Source organism: Hibiscus syriacus, unplaced genomic scaffold (genome assembly GCF_006381635.1).
Source record: "Hibiscus syriacus cultivar Baekdansim isolate YM2019G1 unplaced genomic scaffold, ASM638163v2 tig00110017_pilon, whole genome shotgun sequence".
Lineage (NCBI taxonomy): Eukaryota > Viridiplantae > Streptophyta > Magnoliopsida > Malvales > Malvaceae > Hibiscus > Hibiscus syriacus.
The window spans coordinates 258,304-272,425 of NW_024062565.1; the positions used below are offsets into that span (position 1 = coordinate 258,304).

At 37.9% G+C, this 14,122-nt stretch overlaps 2 protein-coding genes, 1 non-coding gene and 1 pseudogene across 3 annotated transcripts; 2 read left to right on the plus strand and 2 right to left on the minus strand.

The window, feature by feature from the left end:
- Positions 1-93: 93 nt before the first annotated feature.
- Positions 94-2,942, plus strand: LOC120212830 (protein CYPRO4-like). The gene is made up of 2 exons (XM_039211016.1): positions 94-1,910; positions 2,378-2,942. The coding sequence occupies exons 1-2, from the start codon at positions 276-278 to the stop codon at positions 2,657-2,659; spliced, it is 1,917 nt and encodes a 638-aa protein (XP_039066947.1). The 5' UTR covers positions 94-275; the 3' UTR covers positions 2,660-2,942.
- An 803-nt stretch (positions 2,943-3,745) lies between these two features.
- On the minus strand, positions 3,746-8,242 carry LOC120212831 (protein WEAK CHLOROPLAST MOVEMENT UNDER BLUE LIGHT 1-like). The gene is made up of 3 exons (XM_039211017.1): positions 7,949-8,242; positions 5,951-6,771; positions 3,746-5,793 (listed from the first exon to the last, which is right to left on the minus strand). Exons 2-3 carry the CDS (start codon positions 6,749-6,751, stop codon positions 3,928-3,930), a joined length of 2,667 nt encoding a protein of 888 aa, XP_039066948.1. The 5' UTR covers positions 6,752-6,771; positions 7,949-8,242; the 3' UTR covers positions 3,746-3,927.
- Positions 8,243-10,608: 2,366 nt separating this feature from the next.
- On the minus strand, positions 10,609-13,587 carry LOC120212832 (annotated as a pseudogene).
- On the plus strand, positions 12,465-12,537 carry TRNAR-CCU. The gene has a single exon. It is a non-coding gene; the product is annotated as a tRNA-Arg (tRNA).
- Positions 13,588-14,122: the final 535 nt, after the last annotated feature.

Consider the following 14,122-nt stretch of genomic DNA (forward strand, 5'->3'; position numbering starts at 1 on the left):
AAATTAAACCTATAAATATAAATTCAGATTAAGAGATCCGCCACCGCAACTAACGGTCAACCGTAAAATACCCCGCCGAGTAACTCATTTTCAAAACTCCAAACCCTAATAAATGTGGAAAAGCCGAAAGACCTAAAAAGTAAAAACCGGCATTCTCCCAATTTCAAATTTCGAAACTTGGCGCTCTTTGCATATACCATTTCCCCTTCCGCTTCGATCCCCCCCAAAAAGAGAGCCATTTTCTAAATTCACAGTTCAGTTCTCTTTCAATAGCAATGGGAGGAGCCCACAGTCGCGACGATCTGATTTCAGACTCAGACGAGGAGGAGTATGAAGAAGAAAACGGAGAAGAAGAAGAGTACCAAGATTCCAAAGACGAGACCCCGGAAAGATCTTCAGATCGAAGACCCAAAACGCCGTCCTCTATCGACGAAGTGGAGACTAAGCTCAAAGCCCTCAAGCTCAAATACGGATCGGCCAACCCCCAAAATCCATCTCTTACAAACGCCGTTAAGTTGTACCTCCACATCGGCGGTAACACCCCTAAAGCCAAATGGGTCACTTCCGAGAAGCTCACCTCTTTCTCTTTCATCAAGACATCGAAAATCAACTGTCAGGATGGAGAGGAAGATGATGAAGAGAGTGAAAACGAAGAGGAAAACAGGGAAGCTTGGTGGGTTCTGAAGGTTGCTAACAAAATTAAAGTGAAGGTCGGGGTGGAAATGCAGCTTAAGAGTTTTGGAGATCAACGTAGGGTTGATTTCGTTACCAAGGGGGTTTGGGCTATGAAGTTTTTTAGCGATGAAGAGTATAGGAACTTCATTAGCAAGTTTAATGACTGTTTGTTTGAGAATACTTATGGGATCGAGTCAAATGATGCTAACAAAGTTAAGGTTTACGGAAAAGATTTTATTGGATGGGCCAAGCCTGAAGCAGCTGATGATTCTATTTGGGAAGATGCTGAGGATGTTTCGTTCAACAGCCCTCAACCAGTGAGGGCAAATCAGAATCTCAGGGAGGAGATTGAGGAGGCGGCAAACGGAGGGATTCAAAGCTTGGCTCTGGGGGCATTGGATAATAGTTTTTTGGTGGGTGATTCAGGTATTCAAGTTGTTAAGAATTTTGCTCACGGGATTCACGGTAAAGGTGTTTACGTAAATTTTGACCATGGGAATCAGAAGAGTGCTTCAAAGCTGGTGCATTCAACACCGAAGAGAGCTCTTCTTATGAAAGCTGAGACGAATATGCTGCTCATGAGTCCAACGACTGAAGGGAAGCCTCACACAACTGGGCTTCATCAGCTGGATATCGAGACTGGGAAGATAGTCACGGAGTGGAAGTTCGGGAAAGATGGAACTGATATTACAATGAGAGATATTATAAATGATAGTAAGGGAGCTCAGTTGGACCCATCAGGAGCCACATTCTTAGGATTGGATGATAATAGGCTCTGCAGGTGGGATATGCGAGACCGGAATGGGATAGTTCAGAATCTGGCTACTAGCACCCCTGTTTTGAACTGGGCTCAAGGGCATCAGTTTTCAAGAGGGACTAACTTCCAGTGCTTTGCAACCACTGGTGATGGCTCTATTGTTGTTGGGTCTCTTGATGGGAAGATCCGTTTGTACTCAACCAATTCTATGAGACAGGCAAAGACAGCGTTTCCAGGCCTTGGGTCGCCTATCACTCATGTTGATGTTACCTTTGATGGAAAGTGGATATTGGGCACAACTGATACCTATTTGATTCTTATTTGCACCCTTTTCACTGACAAGGATGGCAAGACAAAGACAGGTTTTAGTGGGCGTATGGGGAATAGGATTGCTGCCCCAAGGTTGTTAAAGCTCACTCCTCTGGATTCACATTTAGCTGGGGTTAATAACAAGTTCCGTAATGCTCAATTTTCATGGGTAAAGTATACATTACCTCTCACTTAGATTCAATTCTCTAGCATGTGCTTTTAGCTGATGAACTTCATATTAATGTTCTCCTTGTAGATATGACCAACCATTTAATTTGGAATGAAGAACTTAGTAGGCAGGAATGTTGCTTTTTACTAGTGGAAATATTTTACATCCCTTGATTTTATATTTTGTTGCCAAGAAAATATGGTTCCTTTACGTTGCATTATTTATCGATGCATTGGTTGCATAATCATGAAGACTAGCATTTTCTAGGTTTAGGATCCGAAAACTGATATGATTGGCTGAAATAAGATGAGTGAAGAAAGAGAATGGAAAGACTCCGTTGTTGTTTAATAGATGACTGACTGAGATTAAGACTTGCCCTTTTTTAAGATTCAGAAACTGCTATTTCTGTGATATTCTTAGATCCATGAATAAAATGCTTTGACCATGTGTGTAACTGCATTTCATAGGTCACAGAGAATGGGAAGCAGGAACGCCATCTAGTTGCAACAGTAGGCAAGTTTAGTGTAATATGGAACTTCCAACAAGTGAAGAATGGATCTCATGAATGCTACCATAATCAAGAGGGTCTCAAGAGTTGCTACTGTTATAAGATAGTCATTAAGGATGACTCAATTGTTGATAGTCGTTTCATGCATGACAAGTTTGCCGTCACTGATTCTCCCGAAGCTCCACTGGTTATTGCCACTTCCTTGAAAGTCAGCTCGTTCAGCATATCCAGCAAGCGATGATGACATTCTCAGATACAACTGTTTCGCTTTACTCTATTTGATCATTTTCCAAACATTGCTGGGCAAGTCACTGCTGCAATTTACAGAGCTTCTCAACTTTATTTTTCCTTATTAGATTAGGTGTCTTTGAAAGTTTTTCTGCAAACCCTTGTTTGGTTTAAGCTTCTTATATGTGATCCTAGTATTTTTATTTTTACTCATCGCCGTGTTTTAGTTCTAAATAAAAGGCAGCCACTGCTTTCTAACTCAAAAGCTATTGGCAGCTAGGAAGACTTTGTTATGCTTTAATGTGATTGAATCGATCTGCTTTCTATTTTGAATGGTCTGTTCTGATTGAAGCATATAATGTTTGGACATACATATGGGGGCACTTTCAAGTGAAATAGCAAAAAATATTGATATCAAATCTCTTAGTTGGCATTGTAAAAGAATTGATCTCTGAACAAAAACTCTAGATAAATCAATTATTTAATTTCTTTATTGATCTGATTCAGATTTAGTTTTTGAAGTAATAGAAATTCCTTATTGTTTAGGGGTTTCTCTTCTAATAATTGAAAATGTATTGTGTTCTTGAGCATTTGTGCGTCATTTTAGTTTCAATATTTTATCTCTTGATTTTAAGAAGGGTTTCGCGCGTGCCTCGAATGAGGAAAATACTGTACATAGATCTTGTTTAACTTATTGTGACTTGTATATCGAGCTGCTGGGTTTAGTTCACCATGGTCGGTCCAAATCAACTGAGGTGAACCGTACAACTGAGGCTCAGAACATGAGGTAAGCCGCAGCAAGCTAGACATGATCGCAGGATTATGCTCCTCAGTTAACTAACTCACGGGGCCTTGTTTTTGGTCGAGATTGAAACTAAAACGACAAACAAATATCCTAAGAATACATATAACCTTCCTATTGTTAGAGGTTCTAACCGAGAAATAGGGATTCAATAGATCCCTCAACACTTAAATAAAGATAATGCGAATAACAAACCAAATCCCGTCATCAAAAGAAACATCAGTTTTACAAGAGTTGACGTCCAAGCTTCTCAAAGCATATAAGAACCATCTTTATGTCTTACTCCAGAATCCAGGTCCCTTAACCATTCAACTTCTTCCAGTATGCAAAATATGTTCTCAACTTTATCATACATCAAATAACTCACTAGAATTTACACTCAAACGAGTAAAAATCTGTCAAATCTTATAAAATATTTATGGACACTGATAAACAAGGAAAAAGGGAGGTAAAATCACAACAAAAGATCACACAACACTTCATTGATGACTTATGTGGGACTTGGATGAACTTAACTTCTTCCTGGACAAAAACATTAAAACCTTGAGGAACAAAGACTTTTTCCTTTTCTTTACAACCTTCGGTTCTGGGGATGATTCAGTTTCTGTGTTATGCCCATGATCATATGCCTTTGGGCTTGCTACAGTGTTGAGAGGAGCAGCCTGTACAGGTTCGAAGTTCTTCATTTCTTTCTTTCCCTCAGTACTTGCCCTTGGAGCTTTTTCTCCATGACTCAATTCAGTATCCTTTCGCCGCTGCTCATGTTCAGCCCTCCACCTTCTCAACTCCTGCTCAATACCTAACTTCCCTTCCTTGGCCTTCTCAGCCTTCTCCATTGCAATTTTTAGTGCTTCCTTTCTTTCGGCCATCTCTCGAGTTACTTCTTCTAGCTTTTCCAAGCTTCTTGACTCAGACTGCTTAGCTATCTCAATTTGCGAAATGGCAGATGCCACCCTCATGTTGGCCTGTTCCTCTGCCTCGTTTGCTAATTTACTGAGTTCATAGTACTCCTCTAAGGAAAGCGTTACACCAGCTAGTGAATCAACATCATTGGTGCTTTTAGCTGATTCACTCTCTTGCAACGCTTTGATTGCAGCTAATGCTAACTTCTCTGAAGCCTTGGCAGCCTCTATCTCCTTTTGAGCTGCAAGTAATCGGCTCTGCATGGTACTTGCTCCAGCCTTTGCTTGCGCTGCTTCTTCCTTTGCTTTGCGCAGCTCTTCACAAGCCATTTCAGCAAGTGACTTGGCCTCATCAGCCACTTGTGCTGCCTGCTGCAGTTGTTTGGGCAGCTCCACCATTTCTTCTCTGGCCTCTTTTTCCTTCATCTGGACTACTGCTATTTCTGACCGAGTCTTGTCCAGCTCAGCTTCCAGAGAAGCAACAGCAATCAAAGCCATGCCTTCTCTCTGCTTAATGTTGGCAAGCGCAGACTTTTCCTTGTCAAGCTCTGATTTTAATGAAATAGCAGCCACCTTCAAACAATCAACTTCTACAATTGCTTTTCCTATATCGACCTTCACGTCTTCAAGTTCCTTCTTCAATGAAGCAATGACAGCTTGTACATCAGTGTGAGTTCTTTTCTCTGATTCCTGTGAATCGTTATTGCGGTGTCCACCAGTTTCCTCAAGTTTAGATTCCATATAAGCAGCTAATTCAGCTTTCAGATCAAGTAGCAGTGCTGAAGCGGAGTCTAGCTTTGATTTCAGATCCTTTGCTGAATGAATTTGCTGATTGAGTTTCTGGAGCTCCTCTTCAACCTGTTTCAGTTCCTTCTCCCAATGGTGCGTATCTTGGTCTCTGGCCATGGCTGCTCCAATCCTTCTCTCTTCTGCCTCCAAATGGGCAGCATGTGCAGACTCTAAGGACTCCTTTGTGGCAATCAATTCAATAGTCAATTCTTCCACCGTCTTCTCAACCTCTTTTGAAGCAGAAACAGCCTCTTCAGCTTTCTTAACAGCGATATCTTTCTCATTCATCAAAGAAGCATATTCCTTTTTTGATGCTTCTAACTCTTCTTTAACAGTTTTAAGTTCCGAAACTGCAGCTGCATGCCTGGCTTTAGCAACCTCAAGCTGTGCCTTTGCCGCAACACTAGCCTCATCAGCAATCCCTTGTTCCATCTCCTCCACCCTGAGCTTAGCAAGTTCAGAGTCTTGTTTTGCCTGATTCTCTTCAGTTTGTGCTCTCTCCAGGTTTAGCTTGAGCTCTTCTATTAGTCTCTTTGTGCTGTCGAGCTCCTTTAATACTTTCATTTTTCCCTCTTCAGCGTCTTCTGATCGTTTCTTATATTCAGGCATTTCCTCCTGGACTTTCACAAACTCTTGCTCCACAAGCTTGCGTCTCTATAGCACAAAAATAAATTTTAAGTTTTAGTGGAGATGAACAAAGTATAGACAGAAAAGAAAAAATTATGGTGATCATTAATAGTTGATAAAGACAACAGAATTTCAAGATGAATGATGTTCCCAATACATGACAAAACTATAGTTACTATACTACCTCCAAAGTTTGCATTCTATGAGCTTTCCAATCAACAATTCCCCCAAACATGGAAACAGCTTCTTTAACAGATTCGAAAGGCGCTGCTGTATCAATGAGTCCTTTATTTAAATCAACTTGCTTTTTGTGTGTAGGGCTAATAGATTTTGGGGATTCGGCAGTAGAACTGATAATCTTTTGATGAGGTTGAGTAAGATCATTCAGTTTGGCTACATGATCCTCATTTCTAGGATCTCCTGCCTTAGAGTCATTGACTTTGGTCGAGGATGAAAGAACGCTACTCTCATTATTAACAGAACTGACAATAGAATTGGCTTCCTGAGATTGCTGTCTATCAGAAACACCGTGCATAAATCCAAGAGAAGCTCCGGCAGGTGTGGCATGGTCATTTTCAGAATCTCCAACTTTTAGATTGGAAGCAGGAGGAACAGCTATGTCCTCGATATGTGCAACACCAGGGGAACCAGTATTTTGAGATGGCTGCTCATCAGAACTGTCCTGCATTCTCCCAGTCCTAGAATTTTCCATCTGTCTACCTTGATGATCTGTCTCAGTTTGATCTATTTTAACTGATGAAGTTGAACCTGCACCATCTTTTCTACAGTCTTCTTGTCCTCTAATTTGGTCATCAGAAGCATTTTTTAAAGAGTCTGATTCAGAACTTTCCATTATTGGCAAATGACTTTCAGGTTGTTTTCTCCCATTACTAATCGAAATTGTTTGACCTTCACCAGAATTATGGTCCATATCTACAGGCAATGAAGCAGATTCTGACATCTCTTCTGCATTTACATTCTCCATATTTGAAAATGACAAGCTGTCTGAAATCAAGTAACCAGAAACCATTCAAGACACAGGAAAAATAAATTCACAAGAAACTACTGCCTAATCCATCTAATTCCAGACATAACAGCTGACATGAAAATCAGCAATTATTTGTTCAACATATAGAATAAATTTCAGCAAAACAGATCAATGTCTGCAACTACATTTCTCATAGATCCTCAATTTAAGTTGACAAGTTTTGACCAAAGAAATCAGTTGGAGCCTGGAAAACAGGAACAGTTTGTCCTCTCAAACTTTTTTCCCTCTATGTTTAAGCTAGCTCATGTACAGTATAGATATCCAATCTCTTATCAGGCACAGATGTTTAATTTAAGACTCGATCAGCAAACATATCAACAACAGCTAATCACACCGAGGAATGAACCACCAATATCAAGGGACGTTAATGCAGCAGATGTTGAACATCTCATCAAATTTAAATTCATGCAAAAGCCCCGTTCCAATTTTCATATCAAATCTCTATATACCTCTAATACAGAACCCTATTAATCATGGACGCTAAGTTTAGACCCACAATTAGACGGTCATGATACAGACTAGCAATGTAATCTGCAAATAAACTTAAACTAGATACATCAAAGCCGGTCCAATTCATAGATTAGAAGCATATTTCAATCCGATTTCTTTTTTATGAGAAAATAAACTACTTAAGTTAATCATGATTGAAGATCTTTACTAGTGTTTTCAAAAAATATATATTGCTTCTTAACCATAGAAAGATAACCATAACAATACTTTGAGACAAGGAGACCGATTTTTGTCTATAAAATCTTTAATATTGAATCTAATTGCTAAAATTTCAGCAAAAAAAAAAAAAAAAAAAGGAAAGCTCGCGGCAGGCTAAAGAAGTTAATATATCAATTAAGAAGTTCCGCTAGCAAAAAGAATGGAAAATAAATCAAGAAAGTAAGCTTGAAAACTTATGTCAACGACGTGATGATAAGCTTGAAAACTTATGTCAACGACGTGATGATAAATCCAACCAATTCAAACACCAGCAATTTCAAAATACTCAGAGCTTCATTTCCGCCGCAAAAGTTACAAAAATAAAAGATCAGCTGCTTAATTCATAATTAAAGCATCGATTTGACAGAGATTAATGGAAAGCTAATCAATAAATTTCATCCTAAAAAGGAAAGGAAAGGAACTTACCCGGATTTCCCAGGAACAAAAGACTAACGGGAGTAGAAAAGTGCGATGATAATTAATGAATTCTGAAAATTAAAGGGAAACAAATCATTAATTAATAGAAATGAATGAGGAAATTTCACAGCTAAGCTTAGGGGAAAAAGGCCGAGGGAAGGCCACGTGCCAGCCAATCTATCGTCGCCTCTTCATGTACACTAGATAGCAGTTTACTTGCTCTCTTCACTCTTCAGGGATATATTTTGTTTCAATTTTAGTTGAACTGTATATTTTTGTTTTAAATTTTGTCATAAATGAGGTGATATTTTATTTTTCGAAAAGAGATGACCGTAAAATTTGGACCACAACTCAGCTCAGCTCAACTCAACTCAACTCAACTCAATTCAAACGGAAAAGGAACGGTGACGAAGATATGACAACGGAGAGAGAGAGAATGACGGAAAACCCCTTAAAGTCTAACGTTGGAGATATAACTAAGACCGTTGGATCGGAATAAAACGGATCGAGATTATGGTATTAGCTTAAAAGGGCTTTTTCCCCTGTTTGGGGGTTTGGGTAAGTGGGAACGACCGAGATTTACGTGAGAGTTTGGAGATGATTGCGTCGGTCGATGTGTCCTAAAGAAACTTCTTTGCTGTAAGTGGCAGTAAAAAACATTAAAAAAAAGATAGAAAGAAAGAAAGAAGAAAAGGGAAGATGGGCCCTACCTTGAAATCTTGCGCTTCATGTGGCCTTTATTTTTCTAATCTTTTTAATATCAGTTTTCTCACATTTAATTATTTTTATTTTATGTAAGTGTTGTACCAGGGGATGGCAAGCAGATACAATTTTATAGATTTTGTACTATATTTGTTTTGATTAGGGTGGAGATAGGTATAATTTTAGTGTGGGTAGATGTGGATTTAGAAAATGGTACTCGTCGCGGGTAGTGGGTTTGAGACCTTACTCCCTCGCATCCTCCTGCCCCACATTAGTCCACCCACTAAATACTCATTAAATTTTGGATCATTATAAATTTAGGTATAATTTTAGAGTTTGTCATTTATGTGTGCCAAATAACAAAAATATTATGTGTTTGTCATTTATGTTTCTAGGCTTTAATTATGTATTTTATGTACTTTAAGATCTATGTTAACACTAAACTCAGATAACTTTGATTTATTTTATTATGTTTCTTAATGGACGCGTTTGTTTTATGTTTGTTGCTTATGTATAACTTAAGGTTGTTGTAAGGCGGGTATAGCCGAGTACGTCTCCAGTTGGGTAGTGGGTGTGGGGATGGATTTGAGAATGTACCCGCGTGAGCGAGTGTGAATTTAAAAATTTTTACCCATCATGAGTGGTAGGAAGGTGGTGAATTTGAAAATATTAGATGGGTATGGGGATGGAAAAGGGATATCTACACCCGACCCACCCGTTTGTCATCCTTAGTTGTACCGTTTAAGTGAAATTTAACTTAAAATTAATTTATATAATTCAAGTTTCAATGAAAGTCTTAACTTAAATGAATTTTAAAAGTAAGATACAAAATTAATATATAAAATATCATAACATTATTTTATCAACAATTAACATGATCTTTCGTCTCTCTTTGATATTAATATTATTTATAATATACATTAATATAAATAATTATTAGGCACAAATTAAATAATTTATAATTACACAGAATTACTTTAATGAGAAACTCATAATGAGAAAAATTTACTCGACCTTTTATTCAAAATCTACTACAGAAGGAAGTGAATCAACATTTTCAGTGAGGAGTTCATAATGAGAAAAAATCATTCACGGAGAGAGAAAAGTTCATAATGAGAATAACTTGTTCCAAATTTTGTTCAAATCTATCACAGAAGGAGGTGGACCGACACTTTCAATAGCAAATTCATAATGCAAAGAGCTTACCTATTCTTTTGAGATCGATAGAAGAAAGAAATGCATATCAACTTTTGCAAGGGAGTGAGAAGTTCCTATGAGAAGAATTTGTAGCTCTAAGATTTAAGACATTTTGATAAGATTTTGAACGAAAATTTGTGTCCTTTTCGTTTTTGTCTTATTCTCGTTACAAGATAATGGACAAAGAGGAACAGTTGTAGACACATATTTTTATCTAGATTTAATATATATTTATATTATATTATATAGTATTAGTATATTATATTATTATATTAACATTTCTTATTATTTATTATTTAACATTATTATTTATTATTATTACTATTACGTAGTATTATTTATATATATTATATATATTATAAATTATAATTATGTTATACACTATGATAATATTTCTTATGTGTCATACGTATATTATATATTACATAGTATTATTGTATACCATATATTATATTAGATTATATTTATTATATAGTAATTATTATTCTTTATTTTTGTAGGTACATTGGGATCAATTCTAGAACAGATCCAACATGTAATTCATACTAAGCCCATCAGATCAAAATATAATCTAACGGTCCAGATTAAGCATCTTTTATGATTTTTTTTTTGAAAATCCTAATTCCAGCCCCACAAACTTTAATAATTTATAAAAATTAAATTCAATAAAAAATTAATGTATATAATTACACAGAATTATAGTCTATATATTACGTTGTACTTCGAATGAAAATTGACGTGTAATTTAAATATTTATGCATATAATTAAGGCAAATGCAAATTTGCTGGGGAATAAGAAGCATCAAGTAAATTATGTGCTGCGAATATTGTAGAGAGTAATGTTTAATCAATGTGTGATCATACAAATGATATCCCGTGTAGCAATGAAGGCATAAATTATCTGGGAAAACAGCTCAAGAAGGTGTTTCTACAAAATGAAGTAAACAAAAAGATTGATGATGAGAAAAGAAAAAAAAGTAAGAATAACAAATTCTAATCCATCAAATTATATTGCCTTGGATCTGTAATATTTATCTTCCAATGCTCATCTTGGAATCCTTCCTTTGCAGCCATTTTTCTATCCCAGTCCAAGTCATTCTTTCTTTGCTTCGTCAACCCTCATTGCTGCTGCAACTTGGCATCCATGGCGTCATGGAACTTCCACCATCTTAGTTGTGCCACATCGCTGGCGTAAACACGTTGATCCCCAATGTCCCAGTTGCAGTCATAATCCCTGTAACAATGCCAAGGCTTCAATCCCAATTCCCAAGTAATGGATCGAGTAAACTTTGGGTGGCTCGACTGAGAAAAGCTGGCTCTTTAGACCAGTTTCAACGGTGCTGTTGGCCCAAAAGTTATTGAGAAAGTTCACTCTCCTCGGTAAACGATGCCACCAAACGAACACTTCATTTAGAAAACCTTGGTCCCCTCCGTTGTATGAGAATATTTCCTTACGTTTGTTCATTAAAAGTTTGAACGTGCAATTTGATGGCTCGATCACCATAATACCCGAATTGAAAATCCATATGTCGTTTCCCGTGGCAGTCATTTGAGGGAAATGGAAAAGGAGATCAAGGTTTTTCAAGACAAGGATGTCTGCATCAATGAATATGACCTTGTCGTAATCCGTCATCTGCCACAACAGGAACTTGCTGTAGTTGTATTCGTTGTAGGAGTCTTTTTCGGCTCGAGGGTTTCGGATTCTCTTGATGAAGCGGAGTTGCCACCCGGCCGCCTTGAGGGCTTCACACTTCGGCTCGGTGATGGACCGGTCTAGGAGAAGGACGAGGTCGCGGTTGGTGCCGGATTTTGGGAGACTTTGAGCTAGTGTTATGGCTCCGCAAACGTATGATTCGGAAGAATGGAGGACCGTGGCATAGGCTTCACGCTTGGGGGCACTTGTTGCCTGTTGGATTTCAGAGACATCAAACACTTCATCGTTTCCTGAAATGTTTAATTCATTTTCTTCCTGTTATTAAGCATTAATGGAATTTCAATCACTTTTGGGTGCTTAACAATCACCAAACTGGACTAATTAGTGCTGATAAAAATTATTGCTGCAAGTAAAGGTGAGTAACATTGCTTGCAAACAAAGAAAAAATATGATGACATATTGAATTCTGACTGAGTTTTGATGTGGAACGTTGAACTAAAGAGTAAATGCATGTGAAGGAAATTGAATGATGAGATATGAGAGTTGACATCAACAGTGGGAATTAAATGCGAAAGTTGGGAGAGGCCCCCATCGACTTTTTAGTTGACTAAATCGATTCTTAGGTCATAACTAATGAAAAAATTAGTAGAACATATGATTTATTTGTGGCTGAAGCAGTGGAGCCAAAGACAACAAAAGCATAACAACTACATCTTAGACTTTGTCAGCAAGCAAAATCAATTTACTTGGAGGTTGGTCATCATTTAACATCAATAAAGCTAGCTACTCTTTTATAATATTTCCTCATCTTTATCACTATTTTTTCTTTCATTATTTCCTTTACATTTACCTAATTTTGATCTTCAGCTACTTTCAGAAAGCTCAGTTAAGTGATGAAGAAATTTTCAGAGTTGTTGATTAGTAACTTGTTAGTTTGGATAAAAAAATGTGAAATAACCATGCCTTCATTAAGCGCCTGTAGCTCAGTGGATAGAGCGTCTGTTTCCTAAGCAGAAAGTCATAGGTTCGACCCCTATCTGGCGCGTATGTTTATATTTTACCCCATCTTTGCTTCGTTTCTTAACTAACGTTAAATGTTTTCCATTCCTTGAGTAATGCAATGAAAGTAGGAATTAAAATGATACGCATACCTCGTCCCCATAATGGCAGGGCCAGATTGCAGGAACCAATTGGCAAAGAAACCTTTTGTTCTAATCTTGCTATTAGGGGTTCGTAGTACCACCACTCACCTTCCTGTTTCACCAAATCATTGCATCGAAACACCTCCAACATCGGCCTGCACTTACTCAGGAACACCACCCTGGTCCTCATATTCCAATCTCTTTTCCCCTTTTTAACCGCCAGATTTGCCGCTATCAGGTGAACCTGCAGCCTGAACACGTCCCTGCCCCAACCGTCTACAGGATACTTGCAGGGCAGTCTCGCCACTATCAAGTGCATGTCATCGTATTGGCTGAAGTCCGGCATCGGCAACTCAGGGCACATTGGCCCGTCGATCTCTTCCTCTTCATCAATCCATTCGGGAAACAAGTCCGGCCATTCGAAAAGCTCCGAGACTCGCTCGAATGGATCGGGACTGTCTCTCCATGTTTTTCCCATTCACTATAATCCACATCCTCGAAGTTCAACATCCCAATCTTAATACCTCCTCCAATCTCATCAACGAAACTCGGCACCTCTAACATTGTCAAGCTTCTCTTGATCTCCGGTTTAACGGCTTCAGTTTATTCCAGGACCGCCTTCATCTTCACCCCTTTCTCCACCTACAACAACCGCATGCCCATCAGACATCAGAAGATAAAATGATAAAACAAAATCAAACATGGAAAGCAAATATTGAATTTGAGTAAGCTCACCTTACCTTGTGATGGCACTCACGTAAAGAGCATCTGACAACCGATGCTGCATTCTGGAAATAGAGTGAAGAAGACAGGCGAAAGAGAAGAGATGCATAGATAAGCAGAAATAAAGCAAGAAAAGCCAGGTTGATTCTGATAACCAATGCCTTTGAGGGGGCTGCTTTTATGATCTTTTGAAGGCCAAACCCCAACTCACCCATCCTTAAGCTAAGGTGTCCTACCTCAATGCAACCTCAATATATATATATATATATAGATGTATGTATACTTGTTATAGTTAATTTTTATAACAGCTTCTTTTATAGTTCAATAAATTAAAATACGTAATTTTTAGAGTAAAACACAAAAGAAGTCGGGCCATTTAAAAACCTCCATCTGTCGTTCCCTTATTAACGAAGCTTAGAGTTTACTTCTATCTCAGTCCCAATCCAATGCTGTTGGTGGCAATTCCCCTATCTTCCCAACATATCCTTCCCCATTACACTGAACTACAAACTTGTACACCAATTCTTTTTCCATAAGGCCTAATATATAAGTTATCTTCGAATTTGGTAATTTTTTTTAAAGTTTATATTTATTTATTTTTAATAAAAGTTATCTGATTTTTTCTTCAAATTTCCACGTAAACCAAACGTGTGCTTTCCAAAATCATGCAGACAAAAGACTATTCCTTTATGCTTCTTAAAGCCTTGATTACGCGTCTGCATGTTTTAATTATGCTAACCCGATTAATTTCCATGTTTTATTTAC